Source organism: Ranitomeya variabilis, chromosome 5 (assembly GCF_051348905.1).
Source record: "Ranitomeya variabilis isolate aRanVar5 chromosome 5, aRanVar5.hap1, whole genome shotgun sequence".
NCBI lineage: Eukaryota > Metazoa > Chordata > Amphibia > Anura > Dendrobatidae > Ranitomeya > Ranitomeya variabilis.
Genome location: NC_135236.1, coordinates 681039508 through 681064804, shown reverse-complemented (window position 1 = coordinate 681064804; position 25297 = coordinate 681039508). Strand labels below are relative to the sequence as shown.

The window sequence follows — 25297 nt, the reverse complement described above, 5'->3', positions numbered from 1 at the left end:
GCACTGCTCATCACCTGCCCAATACAATCCCAACAGTGAAACATGGTGGTGGCAGCATCATGCTATGGGGGTGTTTTTCAGCTGCAGGGACAGGACGACTGGTTGTCATTGAAGGAAACATGAATGCGGCCAAGTACAGAGATATCCTGGATGAAAACCTCTTCCAGAGTGCTCTGGACCCCAGACTTGGCCGAAGGTTCACCTTCCAACAAGACAACGACCCTAAGCACACAGCTAAAATAACAAAGGAGCGGCTTCAGAACAACTCTGTGACTATTCCTGACCGGCCCAGCCAGAGCCCTGACCTAAACCCGATGGAGCATCTCTGGAGAGACCTGAAAATGGCGTCCACCAACGTTCACCATCCAACCTGACGGAACTGGAGAGGATCTGCAAGGAAGAATGGCCGAGGATCCCCAAATCCAGGGGTGAAAAACTTGTTGCATCATTCCCAAGAAGACTCATGGCTGTACGAGCTCACAGGGGCTTCTCCTCAATACTGAGCAAACGGTGTGAAGACTTATAACCATGTGAGATTTCAGTTTTTCTTTTTTACAAAACTTGCAAAAGTTTCCACATTTCTGTTTTTTTTTTTTTCAGTCAAGATGGGGACAGAGTGCACATTAATGAGAAAAAAAAATGAACTTTTTTTGAATTTACCAAATGGCTGCAATGAAACAAAGTTAAAAATTTAAAGGGGTCTGAATACTTTCCGTACCCACTGTAGAAAGTGAAAAGTGGCATTAAGTAGGGGTCCGGGAACCTCTGCTGAGACTGTAATGTGCTCCACCAGAGTGTTCTACAAAAATGGCTTTCAGGGCAAAAGCTGCATCCCGGGGTCATGTACAGAAACCATAAATCTACAAATGACAAAGAAATAACCTGAAATTACACCTGGCGGAAAACGGGAAGGGATCTACTAGAGCCACCGCTGCGTCCTACTGGCTAAAGACTTCACCAGACTCTGCCCCATGATGTCACCAGTCGCTGGGTAGATTTCTTGTAGGACGATGTTTTCTCACAGCTGCTCTCCGATATCTTTATAGATCCATTATATATATATATAACGCAGCAGTGAGGGTGTGTAAGTGTCTCATAAAAGGACAGCGGCCCGGCCTCATAATCCAGACATATCCTGACTCCATCACTGGAGATCTGATGAGGTAACGGGATCACTTTACTGTCATGTCTCACTGAATTATTATATCACAGCCCCCCATATAAACCGCATCAATCCACAATACAGATCCCTGATCTCCACATCCCAGTAATGTCGTCCTGAGGTAAATCTCCTCCCGCTCATCACCTGATTATACTGGAATCTCTCTGCTGTTTCTGGACGATTCTGTGTTATTAGTGTCCAGGTCGCAGTTTTCAGGTCGTCTGATGTACGGAGATTATTAGCAGCCGTGTTTACGTCCAGTAATATGTCTGCAGGATCCTGCACAGAGAGAAGATCACCAGCACTTATATAGTGGCTGCTGGGGGGAGGAGCACGTATCAGCCTCCTCCAATGGGACTACACCTCACATGGGAGAGCTGCTTTCCTATTGGAGGAGGCTGATGGCCTGATCTTATGCTCCTCCCCCCAGCAACCACTGACTGGACACAAGTGCCGGTCAGTGTGTGAGGTAAATGCCGCTCACAGGAAACAGTGGCCGGGGTTGTGTCATGGCGGACATATTGGTCGTCTCCCACTCTCACACCACACACGCGGCTCAGGCGTCAAAGATTAGATTTTTTCTTTTTTCTTTCCGGCTTTTAATATTCTACAATTTACAATTTTTTGACAGCCCCATAAAATAAGTGCTTCATTATTCTCCATTGTTAAAAATAAAATCTTTGCAAAGCAGGAAACCCGACCCCTCTCCCCCGCCGAACAGCGAGACTCCATGTTGTCCCCACAGGCAGAAGCGTCGTCACTCGGGGGCAAAAATAAACATTTTACCAAAACGTATTACTTTTTCGTCTTAACATTTAATTAAAATAAATCTGTGCCGTGTAATTTACCGTTATCAAATTAAGAAAATAAACTGCTCTGGTACTAAACCTGCGCAGGTGAAATGCGTCTTCCCCCAAATCCCTGCCCTATGCTGGGGGTAGAGGAGACTGATCGTGGGTGAGCGCCGTCGTACTCGGGGTCACACAGGTGCCCGGGTGTCAGACTAAGAGGGCACTGACTAAAGATGGCGGCTGCACCATTCCCTGATATGGTTGTAGTTACAGCCTCCCCCCGGGGGGTTATCCTACGCCCGTAGGTCCCATATATTTTTTTTTGGTATTTTTAATGGCCGCTAGCACTACATGCCTTGGTCATCGTTGCATAATTTTTCCAGCACAATGAGCCGTTCTGGCGGCGGCGGCCGGCCTGGCAGTGATGGCAAAGTAAGATTGAACAGCTTGGTCAAGCCTGTGCAGTGAAATTATATCAGCAGCAGGGAGGTCTCACACAGGTCCCCCCCGACCGATTCACAGGAGCTTTTTGACCCCTTTTTCCCCCCCTTTATTTCGGTCATTTTTTTACAGCCTAGGGTATGCGTGACGAGGGTGTCACGAGAGGGGAACTGGGCAGGTAGAGGGAAATACAACCTCCTGCCGTTTACTTCTACTTTTTTCTCAGTGCCACCACCATGGCCACAGCCACCGCCAAAACGGCCACTGCCGCTGCTCCTCCGTACAGAAGGATGGATTTCCCCTCTGGGAGGAACACAGGTTTTTCTTCTCCCGTTTCGATCGGCTGAGGAAGCAGGGGAGATATGGAGGATTCTACTTTTTCCTTTGATTCCAGTAGTGAAGGACCAGAGACATCTTTTAACTCCTCGGAAGGAGATGGAGTCTCCTTCTCTGAAGCTCCAGTTATGGCTATGTCCACCTTTAGGGGCTCAGATACTGGTGGTGGGAGGCTCTCCTTCTCTTCTACTCGAGAGGGAGGAGATGGGGCAGCAAGTGTGGTCATCATGGCAGAAGGGATCATCAAGATTTCCCTTTCTTCATCCTCAATCTCCTCCTCTTCTTCTTCTTGCTCCTGTTGTTCAAGTCTCTCCTCGACCACGGCAGCCTCCTCGATGACCTCCGCTATCTCCTCCTTCTCCACGTGGACGATGTCAGAGTTAGAGGAGTTGTTCTCGCTGCGTTCCTCTCCACCGCCATTGCTGTCCAGGCTCTTTAACTCCTCGGGATCCATAGCCACCTGCTGCCAGGACTCAGGACCCAGGGATGTGGGCAAGCTTTCGGTGTGCCAGGAGGAAGAGACAGCCAGGCTCTCGGGAGGGCTCACCTGCTCAGAGTTATCGCTAGTCAGGATGTAGATGTCGTTACTGTCCTCGGCGATCAGACCTGAGACATCGTCTTCTTCAGCGTCCAGGCTGAAAACTGTGCCCTAAAAGACACAATGAGCGAATTAAAGAAGCTAATGAAGGCTACATTTCAGCAGTGCCCACCAGGGTCCACTTCTCTGCTGTAAACTACATTACGACAGTACCCACTAGTGGACATTTCACAGTTTACTGCAACAATAGAACAGTATCCATCAATGGATGTTGCCAGGTTTTACACTAGAACAGTGCCTACTCCTAGTGGATATTTCTCAAATTTATACTACAAGGGTGCCTCCTAGTGGATATTTCCAATTATTATCCACTAAGGGGCACTGTTGTAGTATAAGAAATATCTGTTATAATGTAGTGTAATTAATGGTTTTCTGAGGGTGCGCGTTTAAAGCCGCCATCTAGTATGGTCTAACTTGATATTTGCCAGTTACGCGACTAGACGTGGAACGATGGGTCAGGATCGGTACTGCAGGACCTGGCACTGTATACCCCACAATAAAGAATCGAATGCAGCTCTGCAAGGACTGAAGCAATTAGAGAAAAGTCTGACGATGTGTATACAGGGACAAACTCCACCGAGAAGAGGTTCACCGCACTCTCCTGTGGCCGTAATTCTGGAGGTATGATCGGATGTCTCATTAATAACCAATATATAAATATACATGTAAGAGCATCAAGACCCCGAACAATCTCCATTTGCCAAACCACAACAGGTTCAGGAATAGCCTCCAGAGTGTATACAGTCATGGCCGAAAGTTTTGGCACCCTTGAAATTGTTCCAGAAAATTATTTTCATTCCCCATGTTTTGTTATACACATGCTATGTAGTTCCTTTGTGTTTATTGAACCACCACACAAAAAAAAAAAAAAAAAGGGAAAAAAATGGTGCATAATTTCACACAAAACTCTAAAAATGGGTGGCACAGAATTGTTGGCACCCTCAACTTAATATTTAGTTGCACCATTTGGAATAAATACCTGCAATCAATCGCTTCCTATAACAATCAACAAGATTCTTCCTCCTCTCAGCTGGAATTTCGGACAATTTTTCTTACAAACTGCTCCCGCTCTCATATTTCGCCTTCTCCCAACAATAAATTTAAGATCTCTCCACAGGTGATCAATGGGATTTAGATCCAAAATAATTGTTGGCCATTTCAGAATTCTCCAGCGCTTCATTTCTATCCATTTCTGGGGGCTTCATGAATTTTGTTTGGGGTCATTGTCCTGCTGTAAGACCCATGACCTAGGAAACAAACCCAGCTTTCTGGCACAGGGCACTACATTGCCACCCAAAATCTATTGGTAATCTTCAGATTTCATGATGCGAGGCACACAGTCGAGGCACCCAGTGCCAGAAGCAGCAAAACAACCCACAAACATCTGTGAACCTCCACCATATTTGACTGTGTGTACTGTGTTCTTTTCTTTGTAGGCCTCATTCCATTTTCAGTAAACAGTAGAATGATGTGCTTCACCAAAAAGCTCTATCTTGGTCTCATCTGTCCACAAGACGCTTTCCTGGAAGGATTTTGGCAAACTGCAGCCTAGCTTTTTTATGTCTGAGTCAGCAGTGGGGTCCTCCTGGGTCTCCTGCCATAGTGTTTCATGTCATTTACATGTGGACGGATAGATCGCGCTAACGCACCCTTAGCCTGCAGGACAGTTGAAATTTCTTTGGATCTTTATTTGAGATGCTTATCCACCATCCGGACTATTTTCTATTTTCCGCTGCAACCTTTTATCAGTTTTTCTCTGCCGCCCATGTCTAGGGAGATCAGCTACAGTGTCATGGGTTGTAAAGTTCTGAATTTTGCGTTTCTGTGCAGGCGCCGCAAACCTCAAAGAACCGCATGCGGACACATCCGCATGTCCCTGCGTACCCAATGTTAAATATAGGCACACAGGGAAATGCTGGATGCAGCCGGCAGTAGGCGGAGCAAGCAAGGAGGAAGTACGCTGCCATCCGCAGCGCACAGGAATGCAAGTCTGAAACCAGCCTTACAGACACACAATGCAGAGATTGAGTCAACTTTTACCCTTTTTATCTGGTTTCAGGTGTGATTTTCACATGGCCCATACCTGTTACTTACCACAGGTGATTCTGAACGAGCATCACATGCTGGAAACAAAGTTGTTTCAGCACAATCTTGGCAAGGTGCCAACAATTTTGTCAGGTCCATTTCTCGGTTTTGTGTGAAATTATGTCCAACTTGCATTTTTTTACTCTGTTTTTTTTCGTGTTTTTCTAACACACAAAGGACATAAACATGTGCATAACAAAACGTGTACTTTCAATAATTTTCTGGGAGAAATACTTCATTTTCTACAACAATTTCAAGAGTACCAACATTTTTTGACCATAACTATATATATGATCACAGCACAGATTATGCCATCTACTTACTGGTAAGCAATGAATAAGGACTAAGTCTGAAACGCGTTTGATGTGGTTCATTTACCAGACACGTTTTTATGGATATAAGCATTTATGTATCTCGACTCTTTGCTTGATTTTTCTTTCTTTTTTTTTTTTGTTTTATTATCCTGTGTCCCAGGTGAGCTGAAGTTTGCTCTGTTTCTGCTAGTAGAATACTGCTCCTATGTACAAGAATATAACTACTATCTACTATAATACTGCCCCTATGTACGAGAATATAACTACTATAATACTGCCCCTATGTACAAGAATATAACTACTATAATACTGTCCCTATGTACAAGAATATAACTACTATAATACTGCCCCTATGTACAAGAATATAACTACTATAATACTGCTCCTATATACAAGAATATAACTACTATAATACTGCCCCTATGTACAAGAATATAACTAATATAATACTGCTCCTATGTACAAGAATATAACTACTATCTACTATAATACTGCCCCTATGTACAAGAATAGAACTACTATAATACTGCCCCTATGTACAAGAATATAACTACTATAATACTGCCCCCTATGTACGAGAATATAACTACTATAATACTGCTCCTATGTACAAGAATATAACTACTATCTACTATAATACTGCCCCTATGTACAAGAATATAACTACTATCTACTATAATACTGCTCCCTATATACAAGAAAATAACTACTATAATACTGCTCCTATGTACAAGAATATAACTACTATAATACTGCTCCTATGTACAAGAATATAACTACTATAATACTGCCCCCTATGTACAAGAATATAACTACTATAATTCTGCCCCTATGTACAAGAATATAACTACTATAATACTGCTCCCTATGTACAAGAATATAACTACTATAATACTGCCCCTATGTACAGGAATATAACTACTATAATACTGCTCCCTATGTACAAGAATATAACTACTATAATACTGCTCCCTATGTACAGGAATATAACTACTATAATACTGCCCCTATGTACAAGAATATAACTACTATAATACTGCTCCCTATGTACAAGAATATAACTACTATAATACTGCTCCTATGTACAAGAATATAACTACTATAATACTGCTCCTATGTACAAGAATATAACTACTATAATACTGCCCCTATGTACAGGAATATAAGTACTATAATACTGCCCCTATGTACAAGAATCTAACTACTATAATACTGCTCCTATGTACAAGAATATAACTACTATAATACTGCCCCTATGTACAAGAATATAACTACTATAATACTGCCCTTATGTACAAGAATATAACTACTATAATACTGCCCCTATATACAAGAATATAACTACAATAATACTGCTCCTATGTACAAGAATATAACTACTATAATACTGCCCCTATGTACAAGAATCTAACTACTATAATACTGCTCCTATGTACAAGAATATAACTACTATAATACTGCCCCTATGTACAAGAATATAACTACTATAATACTGCCCCTATGTACAATAATATAACTACTATAATACTGCCCCTATGTACAATAATATAACTACTATAATACTGCTCCTATGTACAAGAATATAACTACTATAATACTGCTCCTATGTACAAGAATATAACTACTGTAATACTGCCCCCTATGTACAAGAATATAACTACTATAATACTGCCCCTATGTACAAGAATATAACTACTATAATACTGCCCCCTATGTATAAGAATATAACTACTATAATACTGCTCCTATGTACAAGACTATAACTACTATAATACTGCCTCTATGTACAAGAATATAACTACTATAATACTGCCCCTATGTACAAGAATATAACTACTATAATACTGCTCCTATGTACAAGAATATAACTACTATAATACTGCTCCTATGTACAAGAATATAACTACTATAATACTGCTCATATGTACAAGAATATAACTACTATAATACTGCTCCTATGTACAAGAATATAACTACTATAATACTGCTCCTATGTACAAGAATATAACTACTATAATACTGCTCCTATGTACAAGAATGTAACTACTATAATACTGCTCCTATGTACAAGAATATAACTACTATAATACTGCCCCTATGTACAAGAATATAACTACTATAATACTGCCCCTATGTACAGGAATATAAGTACTATAATACTGCCCCTATGTACAGGAATATAACTACTATAATACTGCCCCCTATGTACAAGAATATAACTACTATAATACTGCTCCTATGTACAGGAATATAAGTACTATAATACTGCCCCTATGTACAAGAATATAACTACTATAATACTGCTCCTATGTACAGGAATATAAGTACTATAATACTGCCCCTATGTACAGGGATATGACTGCTATGATAGGATTACGAGGCGCCTTTCGTCTTCTTCCAGGACTTGGCTCTCACACTCCTCGGGGACAGATGCTCTCGGCAGTAATAACTTCTGAGACGCGGTAAAGCCTCTGAGGAGCTGAGTAACTACCAGTAATTATTTTGCCGCTGCCCGGAGAGCGCTCAGCAGACGGAAAGTGATGTCATCGGACCTGCTCTCCTGGATCTATAAGCCGCTGATTCACAGAGCGAGGATCCACCTCTTAGTTTTGGCTGCGGGATGCATTACATCAGCTTACTGACGGTTTCCAGGTGTATGTAGCTTTAATTGTACCATCTTTGGGGTGTGTGTCGCTTTAAGCGCTCGGGACTGAAATTCATCGGTGCGGACACTAAAGCCGCTTTATTTGCAGGAATGTCACAGAATAAATACCCAGCATGCCCCTCTTCTCGCTGCCGCCGGACCCGGGCAGATGCTTATGTAACAGGCAATAAGTCTGGATCTGAGGATGGGAGGGGTTCAAGATGGCGCCACGCTCCAGTCACATCCAAAGCTGCAGTGCGAGGTCCAATGCTCCAGTCACACCCAAAGCTGCAGTGTGAGGTCTAATGCTCCAGTCACACCCAAAGCTGCAGTGCGAGGTCTAATGCTCCAGTCACACCCAAAGCTGCAGTGCGAGGTCTAATGCTCCAGTCACACCCAAAGCTGCAGTGCGAGGTCTAATGCTCCAGTCACACCCAAAGCTGCAGTGCGAGGTCTAATGCTCCAGTCACACCCAAAGCTGCAGTGCGAGGTCTAATGCTCCAGTCACACCCAAAGCTGCAGTGCGAGGTCTAATGCTGCAGTCACACCCAAAGCTGCAGTGCGAGGTCTAATGCTGCAGTCACACCCAAAGCTGCAGTGCGAGGTCTAATGCTCCAGTCACACCCAAAGCTGCAGTGCGAGGTCTAATGCTCCAGTCACACCCAAAGCTGCAGTGCGAGGTCTAATGCTCCAGTCACACCCAAAGCTGCAGTGCGAGGTCTAATGCTCCAGTCACACCCAAAGCTGCAGTGGGAGGTCTAATGCTGCAGTCACACCCAAAGCTGCAGTGCGAGGTCTAATGCTCCAGTCACACCCAAAGCTGCAGTGCGAGGTCTAATGCTCCAGTCACACCCAAAGCTGCAGTGCGAGGTCTAATGCTCCAGTCACACCCATAGCTGCAGTCACACCCAAAGCTGCAGTCACACCCAAAGCTGCAGTCACATCCAAAGCTGCAGTCACATCCAAAGCTGCAGTCACATCCAAAGCTGCAGTCACATCCAAAGCTGCAGTCACATCCAAAGCTGCAGTCACATCCAAAGCTGCAGTCACATCCAAAGCTGCAGTCACATCCAAAGCTGCAGTCACATCCAAAGCTGCAGTCACATCCAAAGCTGCAGTCACACCCAAAGCTGCAGTCACACCCAAAGCTGCAGTCACATCCAAAGCTGCAGTCACACCCAAAGCTGCAGTCACACCCAAAGCTGCAGTCACACCCAAAGCTGCAGTCACATCCAAAGCTGCAGTCACACCCACAATGCATCAGTGCAGGCGAGTATGTGAGCGGGACCCAGCAGCACCTGCACTGATACACTGTGACAAACCCCCCACAGAATCCAGGAGTGCTCACAGTCACTGACCGCCAGCAGAGACCTTGAGAATGGAGGTTAATTATAAAGTGGCAGAACTTTACGTGGGAGAACAGCGCCCCCCAGTGGCCCCCATTAACACCCGATCAATGACTGCCCAAGCCCGGTGCATTATGGGACGTCGCCTTTTTGGCTCCTGATAATAAAACGCATTAGGGATAAATGACAGCAATTCCCGTAGCGATGGGGCCCCCGCCATCAGGGCGGCTCTTAAAGGGGTACACACCAAGCTCTGCTGTGTTGCTTCATGGGACATGTAGTCTCATCGGAACGTAATGCACCAGAGGAATCTGCAGAATTGCTCAAAGGTTCATGGCTCGATGGGTTAATGGCGGGCGGCGCGCCTGGAGGGCGGGTGTGTGAACGCTGCGGGGCGACGGGTGTGTGAACGCTGCGGGGCGACGGAGCAGAAGTGAAGCCGACAGAACCCGTCATGTGTGAGACAGAGGAATCCCAGCCGCAGGCGGCCATACTGCACGTCCAGACTACGACTCCTATCATCCCCACCGCTCAGCAGGGCTCTACCATTCTCCTCATGCATCAGGCTGCTCAGGATGAACAAAGGTAGAAGACCAGCTGCAAAATAACGGGTCAGGACCCGGGGTCTTATATCAGGAGCAGGGGACTATTATACTGTTATAACATCACGGACCCATGATGATGTCAAAAGTATTATTCAGCACTGGCCCTTTAAATGATAGGATAAAAAAAACAAAAAAGTCTGTAAATTATAAAAGTAAATAAATTGCTGGGGAAACAAAAAAATAAGCAAAAAGAAAATATGACGCAACACGAAATACAAAAAAAAAAAATGATAAAATGTGTCCGCTCTCCGTTATTACAAGATAATACGGTCACGTAAGGGTTAAATGCCGGGAGGGACCGCCACCGTCCCCTCACAGAAATAAATAGGGGCCACATAAGTGAAGGTCTTACCCCACGAGGAGACGGCTGGAGAGCTGCGGATTCCAGAGAGGAGACGGTAACATCTGCGCTGGGAGCAGCAGAGCCGAGCGCGCGAGCACGAAAGACACGGGAGGAGGAGCGACCCACATTGCTACAGCTCCGGGGCGAAGAGAGAGCGAGCACCAACCGCGGACTACACAGTCAGGGCACAAGCCATTGTCCTCTGTTATCAGCCGCTCCACGCAGGGGTGGAAACAAGCTATTGCTGCCTGTTATCAGCCACTGTGATCAGTAGGAAACACTGTGTCCCCTATTGCCAGCGGCTTCTCTTATAACGCTCCGGCACCATTATAAGGTGGGGGTTACCAGCTATTTAATTCATGAAGGTCTTGCAGCCCCCCGCGCACTGTCGAGAGCACCTGCCATGTGTACACGGTGCCCTCGGACCACGCGCAGCGAGCGACAGGTTCAAGGTCCCTCAATAGGACGACCAGCAAAAAAAAACACTGCGGCGCCCCCATGAGTATTACACGAGAAGCGTCACATGGCCGCCCCCCAAATATCATCATACGGGGGATCTGTGGATATAAAGACGGCAGAAAATATGGTCAAAGATGAGCAACGGAGCGTCCGAAAGAAAGGAGGTCACATTGAGAGCGCAGAGCGTCCTCACGTGTCCGACATCTGCAGAGCGAAAGGCGCCGGTAATCCATCAGGAAATGACTCCATCAGCAGCGGCTTTATCCGCGGAGAATTTACCTTCTATCCAGCTGGACGGCCGCGGCCTGTAATCCCTGAGTATGATCCCTGAGCCGGAGGCCGAGACATATGGAGGACAGAGAGGCAGCGCGGAGCAACGGCAGAGTCCTCTATAGGGAGCAGCACAAGAGGACGAGGTGCAAATATCACCTCCCCAATGGAAGAAGAAGGAGCCGACGACAAAGGAAACTCCAATACACACGTACAATCTATAGGAATAGTACCGCCCCTATGTGCAAGAATATAACTACTATAATACTGCCCCTATGTGCAAGAATATAACTACTATAATACTGCTCCTATGTATATATATACATAGGGGCAGTAATATAGTAGTTATATTCTTGTACATAGGGGCAGTATTATAGTAGTTATATTCTTGTACATAGGAGCAGTATTATAGTAGTTATATTCTTGTACATAGGGGCAGTATTATAGTAGTTATATTCTTGTACATAGGGGCAGTATTATAGTAGTTATATTCTTGTACATAGGGGCAGTATTATAGTAGTTATATTCTTGTACATAGGGGCAGTATTATAGTAGTTATATTCTTGTACATAGGGGCAGTATTATAGCAGTTATATTCTTGTACATAGGGGCAGTATTATAGTAGTTATATTCTTGTACATAGGGGCAGTATTATAGTAGTTATATTCTTGTACATAGGGGCAGTATTATAGTAGTTATATTCTTGTACATAGGGGCAGTATTATAGTAGTTATATTCTTGTACATAGGGGCAGTATTATAGTAGTTATATTCTTGTACATAGGGGCAGTATTATAGTAGTTATATTCTTGTACATTGGAGCAGTATTATAGTAGTTATATTCTTGTACATAGGAGCAGTATTATAGTAGTTATATTCTTGTACATTGGAGCAGTATTATAGTAGTTATATTCTTGTACATAGGGGCAGTATTATAGTAGTTATATTCTTGTACATAGGGGCAGTATTATAGTAGTTCTATTCTTGTACATAGGGGCAGTATTATAGTAGTTATATTCTTGTACATAGGGGGCAGTATTATAGTAGTTATATTCTTGTACATTGGAGCAGTATTATAGTAGTTATATTCTTGTACATAGGGGGCAGTATTATAGTAGTTATATTCTTGTACATAGGGGGCAGTATTATAGTAGTTATATTCTTGTACATAGGGGGCGGTATTATAGTAGTTATATTCTTGTACATAGGAGCAGTATTATAGTAGTTATATTCTTGTACATAGGGGCAGTATTATAGTAGTTATATTCTTGTACATAGGGGGCAGTATTATAGTAGTTATATTCTTGTACATAGGAGCAGTATTATAGTAGTTATATTCTTGTACATAGGAGCAGTATTATAGTAGTTATATTCTTGTACATAGGAGCAGTATTATAGTAGTTATATTCTTGTACATAGGGGCAGTATTATAGTAGTTATATTCTTGTACATAGGGGGCAGTATTATAGTAGTTATATTCTTGTACATTGGAGCAGTATTATAGTAGTTATACTCTTGTACATAGGGGGCAGTCTGGGGTCGTCACCTCTTTATATCGGATTACTTGTGCACACTATGACGGTATTACACACATACCCATCCTCCTTGCTGGATAATGAAGTCTGAGCACACGTCTTCCACATAAGAGACCCCGAGTTGCACGAGATTGTGTAGTTGGCGATTGCCGCTTCTCGTCTGCTCCAGCAGGAGGCGCTGCAGGAGGACAAGAGGTACCAGTACCTGCAAGAGAGAGAATCTGGAGTCAGTACTACAACTCTCAGCATGCCCGGACAACAGACGGCTTCAGGCTGGCAGTTCTGCATAGTCAAGCAGCGATAAAACATGAAATGAAAGGTAATTAATTCTTCGTATAAAGTTTTGTGCCTCGGGCAGAGGAGGCGCAGGGACCTCACCAGTGCCTCCCTCCACACTCACCCACCTTATTCCAGCCGGAGGTCTGTGACGCAGCATCAAACGATTCCTTCTTGAACACCTCGTAGGTGAGGCTCCTGTGTGGAAGAAGCAGATGAGTTATTTTACATAGTGCCCACCTATACTGTGGTGTGGTACAAAGAACGTCATATATACCTGTAAACTGTCACAAGGGGGCAGAGAAGAGCAGCAGGGTCACACTCACCCGCTAAGGAGGCTCTGTGCGGCTTTATCCAGGGTGTCCGCCATCTCCAGACACATCCGGTCCGCCAGCTGCGCCAAACACTCCTCAATGGTGCTGTCCGGGCTGGCGGGACTGAAGACCGGAGACGTATGCATGTCAAAACCGGTGCTGGGGAAGGCTGAAAACAGGGAGACATCACTGAGAGTGCCGCCTATCCATCACCAGAGATCAGCGGTGACATCACTGAGAATGCCTCCTATCCATCACCAGAGATCAGCGGTGACATCACTGAGAATGCCTCCTATCCATCACCAGAGATCAGAGGTGACATCACTGAGAATGCCTCCTATCCATCACCAGAGATCAGAGGTGACATCACTGAGAATGCCTCCTATCCATCACCAGAGATCAGCGGTGACATCACTGAGAATGCCTCCTATCCATCACCAGAGATCAGCGGTGACATCACTGAGAATGCCTCCTATCCATCACCAGAGATCAGAGGTGACATCACTGAGAATGTCTCCTATCCATCACCAGAGATCAGCGGTGACATCACTGAGAATGTCTCCTATCCATCACCAGAGATCAGCGGTGACATCACTGAGAATGTTTCCTATCCATCACCAGAGATCAGCGGTGACATCACTGAGAATGCCTCCTATCCATCACCAGAGATCAGAGGTGACATCACTGAGAATGTCTCCTATCCATCACCAGAGATCAGCGGTGACATCACTGAGAATGCCTCCTATCCATCAGCAGAGATCAGCGGTGACATCACTGAGAATGTCTCCTATCCATCACCGGAGATCAGAGGTGACATCACTGAGAATGCCTCCTATCCATCACCAGAGATCAGCGGTGACATCACTGAGAATGTCTCCTATCCATCACCAGAGATCAGAGGTGACATCACTGAGAATGCCTCCTATCCATCACCAGAGATCAGCGGTGACATCACTGAGAATGCCTCCTATCCATCACCAGAGATCAGCGGTGACATCACTGAGAATGCCTCCTATCCATCACCAGAGATCAGAGGTGACATCACTGAGAATGTCTCCTATCCATCACCAGAGATCAGCGGTGACATCACTGAGAATGTCTCCTATCCATCACCAGAGATCAGCGGTGACATCACTGAGAATGTCTCCTATCCATCACCAGAGATCAGCGGTGACATCACTGAGAATGCCTCCTATCCATCACCAGAGATCAGAGGTGACATCACTGAGAATGTCTCCTATCCATCACCAGAGATCAGCGGTGACATCACTGAGAATGCCTCCTATCCATCAGCAGAGATCAGCGGTGACATCACTGAGAATGTCTCCTATCCATCACCGGAGATCAGAGGTGACATCACTGAGAATGCCTCCTATCCATCACCAGAGATCAGCGGTGACATCACTGAGAATGCCTCCTATCCATCACCAGAGATCAGCGGTGACATCACTGAGAATGCCTCCTATCCATCACCAGAGATCAGAGGTGACATCACTGAGAATGTCTCCTATCCATCACCAGAGATCAGCGGTGACATCACTGAGAATGCCTCCTATCCATCACCAGAGATCAGAGGTGACATCACTGAGAATGTCTCCTATCCATCACCGGAGATCAGCGGTGACATCACTGAGAATGTCTCCTATCCATCACCGGAGATCAGAGGTGACATCACTGAGAATGTCTCCTATCCATCACCGGAGATCAGCGGTGACATCACTGAGAATGCCTCCTATCCATCACCAGAGATCAGCGGTGACATCACTGAGAATGTCTCCTATCCATCACCAGAGATCAGCGGTGACATCACTGAGAATGTCTCCTATCCATCACCAGAGATCAGCGGTGACATCACTGAGAATGTCTCTTATCCATCACCAGAGATCAGCGGTGACATCACTGAGAATGCCTCCTATCCATCACCAGAGATCAGCGGTGACATCACTGAGAATGCCTCCTATCCATCACCAGAGATCAGCGGTGACATCACTGAGAATGCCTCCTATCCATCAGCAGAGATCAGCGGTGACATCACTGAGAATGTCTCCTATCCATCACCGGAGATCAGAGGTGACATCACTGAGAATGTCTCCTATCCATCACCGGAGATCAGCGGTGACATCACTGAGAATGCCTCCTATCCATCACCAGAGATCAGCGGTGACATCACTGAGAATGTCTCCTATCCATCACCAGAGATCAGCGGTGACATCACTGAGAATGCCTCCTATCCATCACCAGAGATCAGCGGTGACATCACTGAGAATGTCTCTTATCCATCACCAGAGATCAGCGGTGACATCACTGAGAATGCCTCCTATCCATCACCAGAGATCAGCGGTGACATCACTGAGAATGCCTCCTATCCATCACCAGAGATCAGCGGTGACATCACTGAGAATGTCTCCTATCCATCACCAGAGATCAGCGGTGACATCAAAGAGAATGCCTCCTATCCATCACCAGAGATCAGCGGTGACCTCACTGAGAATGCCTCCTATCCATCACTAGAGATCAGCGGTGACATCACTGAGAATGTCTCCTATCCATCACCAGAGATCAGCGGTGACATCACTGAGAATGTCTCCTATCCATCACCAGAGATCAGCAGTGACATCACTGAGAATGCCTCCTATCCATCACCAGAGATCAAAGGTGACATCAAAGAGAATGCCTCCTATCCATCACCAGAGATCAGCGGTGACCTCACTGAGAATGCCTCCTATCCATCACTAGAGATCAGCGGTGACATCACTGAGAATGTCTCCTATCCATCACCAGAGATCAGCGGTGACATCACTGAGAATGTCTCCTATCCATCACCAGAGATCAGCAGTGACATCACTGAGAATGCCTCCTATCCATCACCAGAGATCAAAGGTGACATCACTGAGAATGTCTCTTATCCATCACCAGAGATCAGCGGTGACATCACTGAGAATGCCTCCTATCCATCACCAGAGATCAGCGGTGACATCACTGAGAATGCCTCCTATCCATCACCAGAGATCAGCAGTGACATCACTGAGAATGCCTCCTATCCATCACTAGAGATCAGAGGTGACATCACTGAGAATGCCTCCTATCCATCACCAGAGATCAGCGGTGACATCAAAGAGAATGCCTCCTATCCATCACCAGAGATCAGCGGTGACCTCACTGAGAATGCCTCCTATCCATCACTAGAGATCAGAGGTGACATCACTGAGAATGCCTCCTATCCATCACCAGAGATCAGCGGTGACATCACTGAGAATGCCTCCTATCCATCACCAGAGATCAGCGGTGACATCAAAGAGAATGCCTGCTATCCATCACCAGAGATCAGCGGTGACCTCACTGAGAATGCCTCCTATCCATCACCAGAGATCAGCGGTGACATCACTGAGAATGTCTCTTATCCATCACCAGAGATCAGAGGTGACATCACTGAGAATGTCTCTTATCCATCACCAGAGATCAGCGGTGACATCACTGAGAATGCCTCCTATCCATCACCAGAGATCAGCGGTGACATCACTGAAAATGCCTCCTATCCATCACCAGAGATCAGAGGTGACATCACTGAGAATGCCTCCTATCCATCACCAGAGATCAGCGGTGACATCACTGAGAATGCCTCCTATCCATCACCAGAGATCAGCGGTGACCTCACTGACCGCCGCTCCTCCTCACTGACCTGCAGTGATCTCCTCCTCCAGCCTCTTCAGCTCCTCCTCGATGTCGGTGTTGTCCGTCTCGCCCGTGCCTGCGGTGGTCGGTGTCTGCCGGGCGCCTGTAATGTAGAGCAGATGTGGGTTATATCCCCCATTATTAGAACGCTCAGTCCTGGTGTCATTCTGCTTCGATCTGTGCGGTTACATCAGCGGTGTCAGTCCTCACATTCAATTCATACACCAGGAGGTTTAGGATGAGCAGAGCCCGGTAAGTGGGGGGTGATCACCCGGATGATCCGCTCTGTGATGGATTGTGCAGGTCTGGTCTCCTGCAGCAGCGAGAGCCTGATCTCCCCCGACAGCCTGTCAGCCCGAATCAGAAGCCAAGCGGAAAACACGGGAGGAGCGGGGGCGCCGCTGTGACGGGGACTCAGACTGGCTGAAAACAGCAACCAGGATCAGGGGCGCCCCTGCACCGCTGCCCTGACTGCTGGGGGGTCCCGGCCTCAGAATGTCTGTGTGTAATAAATATGATGGAGGAACAGAACTCGAGAGGTCAGTGAGGACCGACACATTACTGCGCAGACCTGCAGCTTACCTGCTCCGGCTGTAGAGGGCGCCTCCTGCAGGCGGAACCCCAGGTAGCTGAGCACCACATACTTCGTTTCACAGTGGAACCCAAAAGGCACCGAGGACACTGACGCCATGAGCGAGTCCAGAGGTATCGGGGGCGGCAGAGCTCCTGCAAGACGGACAGTCATATCAGGACCCCCAGCAGATACGTACGTCAGGACCCCACCAGCAGATACTGCAGGACCCCCCCCAGAAGATACGTCAGGACCCCCCCCAGCAGATACGTCAGGACCCCCCCCAGCAGATACGTCAAGACCCCCCCCCAGCAGATACGTCAAGACCCCCCCCCAGCAGATACGTCAAGACCCCCCCCAGCAGATACGTCAAGACCCCCCCCAGCAGATACGTCAAGACCCCCCCCAGCAGATACGTCAAGACCCCCCCCCAGCAGATACGTCAAGACCCCCCCCCAGCAGATACGTCAGGACCCCCCCCAGCAGATACGTCAGGACCCCCCCCTGCAGATACGTCAGGACCCCCCCAGCAGATACGTCAGGACCCTCCCCCAGCAGATACGTCAGGACCCTCCCCCAGCAGATACGTCAGGACCCCCCCAGCAGATACGTCAGGACCCCCCAGAAGATACGTCAGGACCCCCAGAGATAAGCGGCAAAATATCACCAAACTAGTCACATCCAAAGCCCCTGCAATACACAGTTAGGTCAGGACCCCCTGAAATATGCAGGAAACACACTACAATAAAGAAGCCCCCCACCCAAAAACACAAGACAGCGCTGAGAAATACTCTAGTCAGATTTGGAGGCGACTGGAGCATAAGACGTGACAAAATTGTGGATGCAGCTCTGGAGGTGACTGGAGCATAAGATATGACAGAATAGTGCATGCAGCTCTGGAGGTAACTGGAGCGCACCGCGTGATGTAACCCCGGCCATGCGCTCGGCATCATATGATGCACCAGGAGGCTCTGTCCTTACAAGTCTCAGCAGGATAAGCGGCGCAGTGCGATTTCCTGCTGTCGCAGCTGTCGGGAGACGTCCCGGTGCTGCTCTCGCTGTGACTAGTGGGTGCCCCGCACAGTATATACACCCCCCGGGGGCCGAGGAGCAGCTCCAGCAGAGGACACAACCTTCAGGCCTTTATAGCCGGTGCACATGACTCGGCAGCTCCTCCGCGTCCGGAGGTGGAAGAACGCTCTGCGGCGAGGTGGAGGAACGCTCTGCGGCGAGGTGGAGGAACGCTCTGCGGCGAGGTGGAGGAACGCTCTGCGGCGAGGTGGAGGAACGCTCTGCGGCGAGGTGGAGGAACGCTCTGCGGCGAGGTGGAGGAACGCTCTGCGGCGAGGTGGAGGAACGCTCTGCGGCGAGGTGGAGGAACGCTCTGCGGCGAGGTGGAGGAACGCTCTGCGGCGAGGTGGAGGAACGCTCTGCGGCGAGGTGGAGGAACGCTCTGCGGCGAGGTGGAAGAACGCTCTGCGGCGAGGTGGAGGAACGCTCTGCGGCGAGGTGGAGGAACGCTCTGCGGCGAGGTGGAGGAACGCTCTGCGGCGAGGTGGAGGAACGCTCTGCGGCGAGGTGGAGGAACGCTCTGCGGCGAGGTGGAGGAACGCTCTGCGGCGAGGTGGAGGAACGCTCTGCGGCGAGGTGGAGGAACGCTCTGCGGCGAGGTGGAGGAACGCTCTGCGGCGAGGTGGAGGAACGCTCTGCGGCGAGGTGGAGGAACGCTCTGCGGCGAGGTGGAGGAACGCTCTGCGGCGAGGTGGAGGAACGCTCTGCGGCGAGGTGGAGGAACGCTCTGCGGCGAGGTGGAGGAACGCTCTGCGGCGAGGTGGAGGAACGCTCTGCGGCGAGGTGGAGGAACGCTCTGCGGCGAGGTGGAGGAACGCTCTGCGGCGAGGTGGAGGAACGCTCTGCGGCGAGGTGGAGGAACGCTCTGCGGCGAGGTGGAGGAACGCTCTGCGGCGAGGTGGAGGAACGCTCTGCGGCGAGGTGGAGGAACGCTCTGCGGCGAGGTGGAGGAACGCTCTGCGGCGAGGTGGAGGAACGCTCTGCGGCGAGGTGGAGGAACGCTCTGCCCCATCCCTCTGCTGCCAGCGAGTGAGACATCCCTGGTTACAGCCAGGAGCCGACATCATGTACAGAGCTGAGGATTTGTTACAATGACATCCACAGCACAGAATCAACGTTCTTCCGGGCAGTGGCCCCTCTGGTTGGCGCTTATCGGGGGCTGCAGCATTATGGGGGGGGGGGGGGGGGAGGCGGATAATAAGGGGACCAGGTGGTGTCTGCACTTATCTCCACACCGCGGTCTGAAGTGGCTGATAACAGAGAGCAATGGATGAAGCACAGGGGCTGCCGGCAGGTGGCACGCCCCTTTAAATGGTCACCGCCTACATGTGTGATCAATGTAAGGGGCAGCAGCAGCCACATCCCTGACTCATGTGGCAGCAATGGATGATGCTCCATTGTTTGCAGGTATCAGCCGCTCTGTGATGCTGGAGCCCCGGTATTAACCCATGTGTGTCCAGTTATACAGTGTGTGGGGGGAGGAGGCAACCCAGTGTGAAATGTGTGATATCAGCTGGGGGGGCTCCGACAGCAGGAATCACAGGAGGATTATGTGTAACAACAGGGCCCCGAACACAGAGACTGCAGAAGAGGCAGATAATACAAGTATTAGGCTCCGATCTCTACATACTGGTGACGTATGCATGTACTGATGGTGTCTCCGGTGACGTATGCATGTACTGATGGTGGCTCTGGTGACGTATGCATGTACTGATGGTGGCTCTGGTGACGTTTGCATGTACTGATGGTGGCTCTGGTGACGTTTGCATGCACTGATGGTGGCTCCGGTGACGTATTCATGCACTGATGGTGTTACCGGTGTCGCATTCATGCACTCATGGTGTTACCGGTGTCGCATTCATGCACTCATGGTGGTTCCGGTGTCGTATTCATGCACTCATGGTGGTTCCGGTGTCGTATTCATGCACTCATGGTGGTTCCGGTGTCGTACTCATGCACTGATGGTGGTTCTGATGTCGCATTCATGCACTGATGGTGGTTCCAGTGACGCATTCATGCACTGATGGTGGTTCCAGTGACGTATTCATGCACTGATGGTGGTTCCGGTGACGTATTCATTCACAGATGCATGAATGCGTTATATGAAGTCGTATTCATGCACTGATGGTGGTTCTGATGTCGTATTCATGCACTGATGGTGGTTCTTGTGTCGTATTCATGCACTGATGGTGGTTCTGGTGTCGTATTCATGCACTGATGGTGGTTCTGGTGTCGCATTCATGCACTGATGGTGGTTCTGGTGTCGCATTCATGCACTGATGGTGGTTCTGGTGTCGCATTCATGCACTGATGGTGGTTCTGGTGACGTATTCATGCACTGATGGTGGTACCGGTGTCGAAATTCATGCACTGATGGTGGTTCCGGTGTCGTACTCATGCACCGATGGTGGTTCTGGTGACGTACTCATGCACTGATGGTGGTTCCAGTGTCGCATTCATGCACTGATGGTGGTTCTGGTGTCGCATTCATGCACTGATGGTGGTTCTGGTGTCGCATTAGTGCACTGATGGTGGTTCCGGTGTCGTACTCATGCACTGATGGTGGTTCTGGTGACGTATTCATGCACTGATGGTGGTTCTGGTGTCGTATTCATGCACTGATGGTGGTTCTGGTGTCGTATTCATGCACTGATGGTGGTTCCGGTGACGTATTCATTCACGGATGGTGGTTCCGGTGTCGTATTCATGCACTGATGGTGGTTCTGATGTCGTATTCATGCACTGATGGTGGTTCTGGTGTCGTATTCATGCACTGATGGTGGTTCCAGTGACGTATTCATGCACTGATGGTGGTTCCGGTGACGTATTCATTCACAGATGGTGGTTCCGGTGTCGTATTCATGCACTGATGGTGGTTCTGATGTCGTATTCATGCACTGATGGTGGTTCTGGTGTCGTATTCATGCACTGATGGTGGTTCCAGTGACGTATTCATGCACTGATGGTGGTTCCGGTGACGTATTCATTCACAGATGGTGGTTCCGGTGTCGTATTCATGCACTGATGGTGGTTCTGATGTCGTATTCATGCACTGATGGTGGTTCTGGTGTCGCATTCATGCACTGATTGTGGTTCCGGTGTCGTACTCATGCACCGATGGTGGTTCCGGTGTCGTATTCATGTACTGACGATGGTTCTGGTGACGTATTCATGTACTGATGATAGTATATGTACATGAATACGTCTCCAGAACCACCATCAGTATTTAGAGATCAGAGCATCATACGTGTATAATATATAGAGCGCCGAGTGCAATACGTGTATTATCTGACCCGTCCACGGTCTCTGTGTGTGGTGCACCTGTTGTTACAGATAATTCTCTTGTGATTCCTGCTGTTAGAGCGCCCCCCCCCCGAAAGAACACATTTCACACTTGGTTGCCTCCTCTACAAACACAGGCTAATATCAGATCTCCAGCACCACTGTACAATACAGCCGGCATCTTAAACCCCAGTAGCCGATTACCCCGGAGCGACCCCCGATGCATTATATCTGTATTATACACCGGCACTGAGCAATGTGGAGACTCCCAACTGCTGCAAACTGCAGATAACGGGCCGGAGTGTAATATGGCACAACACAGCACACAGCAGCAAACCGTGGCACACCTTAGACCTAGGCGCAGTGCGGCAGACCTTACACCTCAGCGCAGCACAGAGCGGCAGACCTTACACCTCAGCGCAGCACACCTTACACCTCAGCGCAGCACAGAGCGGCAGACCTCGGCGCAGCACAGCACACCTCGGCACAGAGCAGAAGACCTCAGCGCAGAACAGAGCGGCACACCTTACACCTCAGCGCAGCACAGAGCGGCAGACCTTACACCTCAGCGCAGCACAGAGCGGCAGACCTTACACCTCAGCGCAGCACAGAGCGGCAGACCTTACACCTCAGCGCAGCACAGAGCGGCAGACCTTACACCTCAGCGCAGCACAGAGCGGCAGACCTTACACCTCAGCGCAGCACAGAGCGGCAGACCTTACACCTCAGCGCAGCACAGCACACCTCGGCACAGAGCAGAAGACCTCAGCGCAGAACAGAGCGGCAGACCTTACACCTCAGCGCAGCACACCTTACACCTCAGCGCAGCACAGAGCGGCAGACCTTACACCTCAGCGCAGCACAGAGCGGCAGACCTTACACCTCAGCGCAGCACAGAGCGGCAGACCTTACACCTCAGCGCAGCACAGAGCGGCAGACCTTACACCTCAGCGCAGCACAGAGCGGCAGACCTTACACCTCAGCGCAGCACAGAGCGGCAGACCTTACACCTCAGCGCAGAACAGAGCGGCAGACCTTACACCTCAGCGCAGCACACCTTACACCTCAGCGCAGCACAGAGCGGCAGACCTTACACCTCAGCGCAGCACAGAGCGGCAGACCTTACACCTCAGCGCAGCACAGAGCGGCAGACCTTACACCTCAGCGCAGCACAGAGCGGCAGACCTTACACCTCAGCGCAGCACAGAGCGGCAGACCTTACACCTCAGCGCAGCACAGAGCGGCAGACCTTACACCTCAGCGCAGCACAGAGCGGCAGACCTTACACCTCAGCACAGCACAGCACACCTCGGCACAGAGCAGAAGACCTCAGCGCAGAACAGAGCGGCAGACCTTACACCTCAGCGCAGCACACCTTACACCTCAGCGCAGCACAGAGCGGCAGACCTTACACCTCAGCGCAGCACAGAGCGGCAGACCTTACACCTCAGCGCAGCACAGAGCGGCAGACCTTACACCTCAGCGCAGCACAGAGCGGCAGACCTTACACCTCAGCGCAGCACAGAGCGGCAGACCTTACACCTCAGCGCAGCACAGAGCGGCAGACCTTACACCTCAGCGCAGCACAGAGCGGCAGACCTTACACCTCAGCGCAGCACAGAGCGGCAGATCTTACACCTCAGCGCAGCACAGAGCGGCAGACCTTACACCTCAGCGCAGCACAGAGCGGCAGACCTTACACCTCAGCGCAGCACAGAGCGGCAGACCTTACACCTCAGCGCAGCACAGAGCGGCAGACCTTACACCTCAGCGCAGCACAGAGCGGCAGACCTTACACCTCAGCGCAGCACAGAGCGGCAGACCTTACACCTCAGCACAGCACACCTTACACCTCAGCGCAGCACAGAGCGGCAGACCTTACACCTCAGCGCAGCACAGAGCGGCAGACCTTACACCTCAGCGCAGCACAGAGCGGCAGACCTTACACCTCAGCACAGCACACCTTACACCTCAGCGCAGCACAGAGCGGCAGACCTTACACCTCAGCGCAGCACAGAGCGGCAGACCTTACACCTCAGCACAGCACACCTTACACCTCAGCGCAGCACAGAGCGGCAGACCTTACACCTCAGCGCAGCACACCTTACACCTCAGCGCAGCACAGAGCGGCAGACCTTACACCTCAGCGCAGCACAGAGCGGCAGACCTTACACCTCAGCACAGCACAGAGTGGCAGTCCTTACACCTCAGCACAGCAGACCTCGGCACAGAGCGGCAGACCTTACACCTCGGCGCAGCACAGCAGACCTCGGCGCAGCACAGCAGACCTCGGCGCAGCACAGCAGACCTCGGCGCAGCACAGCAGACCTCGGCGCAGCACAGCAGACCTCGGCGCAGCACAGCAGACCTCGGCGCAGCACAGCAGACCTCGGCGCAGCACAGCAGACCTCGGCGCCCCGGGCCGATGCGTTACACGAGATAATTCTGGCTCTGTACATGTGATGGGCGTGCTCGCTGGTCATATAACGGATTATTGGGGGCTCTGACCCCTCTACACGGTATAAATCCGCACAGAGAGGCCTCTATGGTTTGGGAGATTCCCTGCTCCTCCACCAGGGGGCGCTGTGCAGAGGTCACATATATGAGGGCAGCCTGGACATAATACTGCAGGGTGTGGTCATACCAGGCGCCGCCACTAGAGGGCAGAGGCTTGCGCCCCACAAGAGGGCAAACACCACACAGCGGTTCGATTACTGCACCCGGCGCCAAACACGGGAACCATCCGCTGTTCCGCTCCGGGTCCCCCATGTCGTCCTGCGCCGCCGCCCCGCTCACCTGTGGCCGCAGCTCGGACACCGCGGTCCCTCCAGTCCCGGCTCCCGTTCTACACAGGAGCCGCAGCCATGATGGGGGGCGGAGCTCACCGAAGAGACGTGCTAGGCGTGACGTGGGGGGGGAACTGCGCAGGCGAGGACACGCCTACACATGGCAACATCTGACCAATCGCACTCATCAGTAAACAAGATGGGTGTGGTCAGCACGCGGAGCTACTTATAAAGCAGAGGCGGGGCTTAGCTCTAGAGTGAGGCTTGACACGCGGAAACGATGCTCTCTAACAGGAGGTGGGCGGGGCGGTGACGTCACTGCAGCTGGGCGGGGCTGTTAAAGGGACACCGCGTCCTCTGACTCCGAGTCACCTCTGGCTGTCAGTCATGTCGTGTT

The 25297-nt window shown here is 49.6% G+C and overlaps 1 protein-coding gene across 1 annotated transcript; it reads right to left on the bottom strand.

Annotated features, from left to right (window-relative positions):
* Nucleotides 1–1754: 1754 nt before the first annotated feature.
* Nucleotides 1755–25045, bottom strand: BCL2L13 (BCL2 like 13). Its single transcript, XM_077267089.1, has 7 exons — nucleotides 24911–25045; nucleotides 17773–17916; nucleotides 17198–17293; nucleotides 13531–13687; nucleotides 13333–13402; nucleotides 12990–13133; nucleotides 1755–3379 (listed from the first exon to the last, which is right to left on the bottom strand). Exons 2-7 carry the CDS (start codon nucleotides 17879–17881, stop codon nucleotides 2606–2608), a joined length of 1350 nt encoding a protein of 449 aa, XP_077123204.1. The 5' UTR covers nucleotides 17882–17916; nucleotides 24911–25045; the 3' UTR covers nucleotides 1755–2605.
* Nucleotides 25046–25297: the final 252 nt, after the last annotated feature.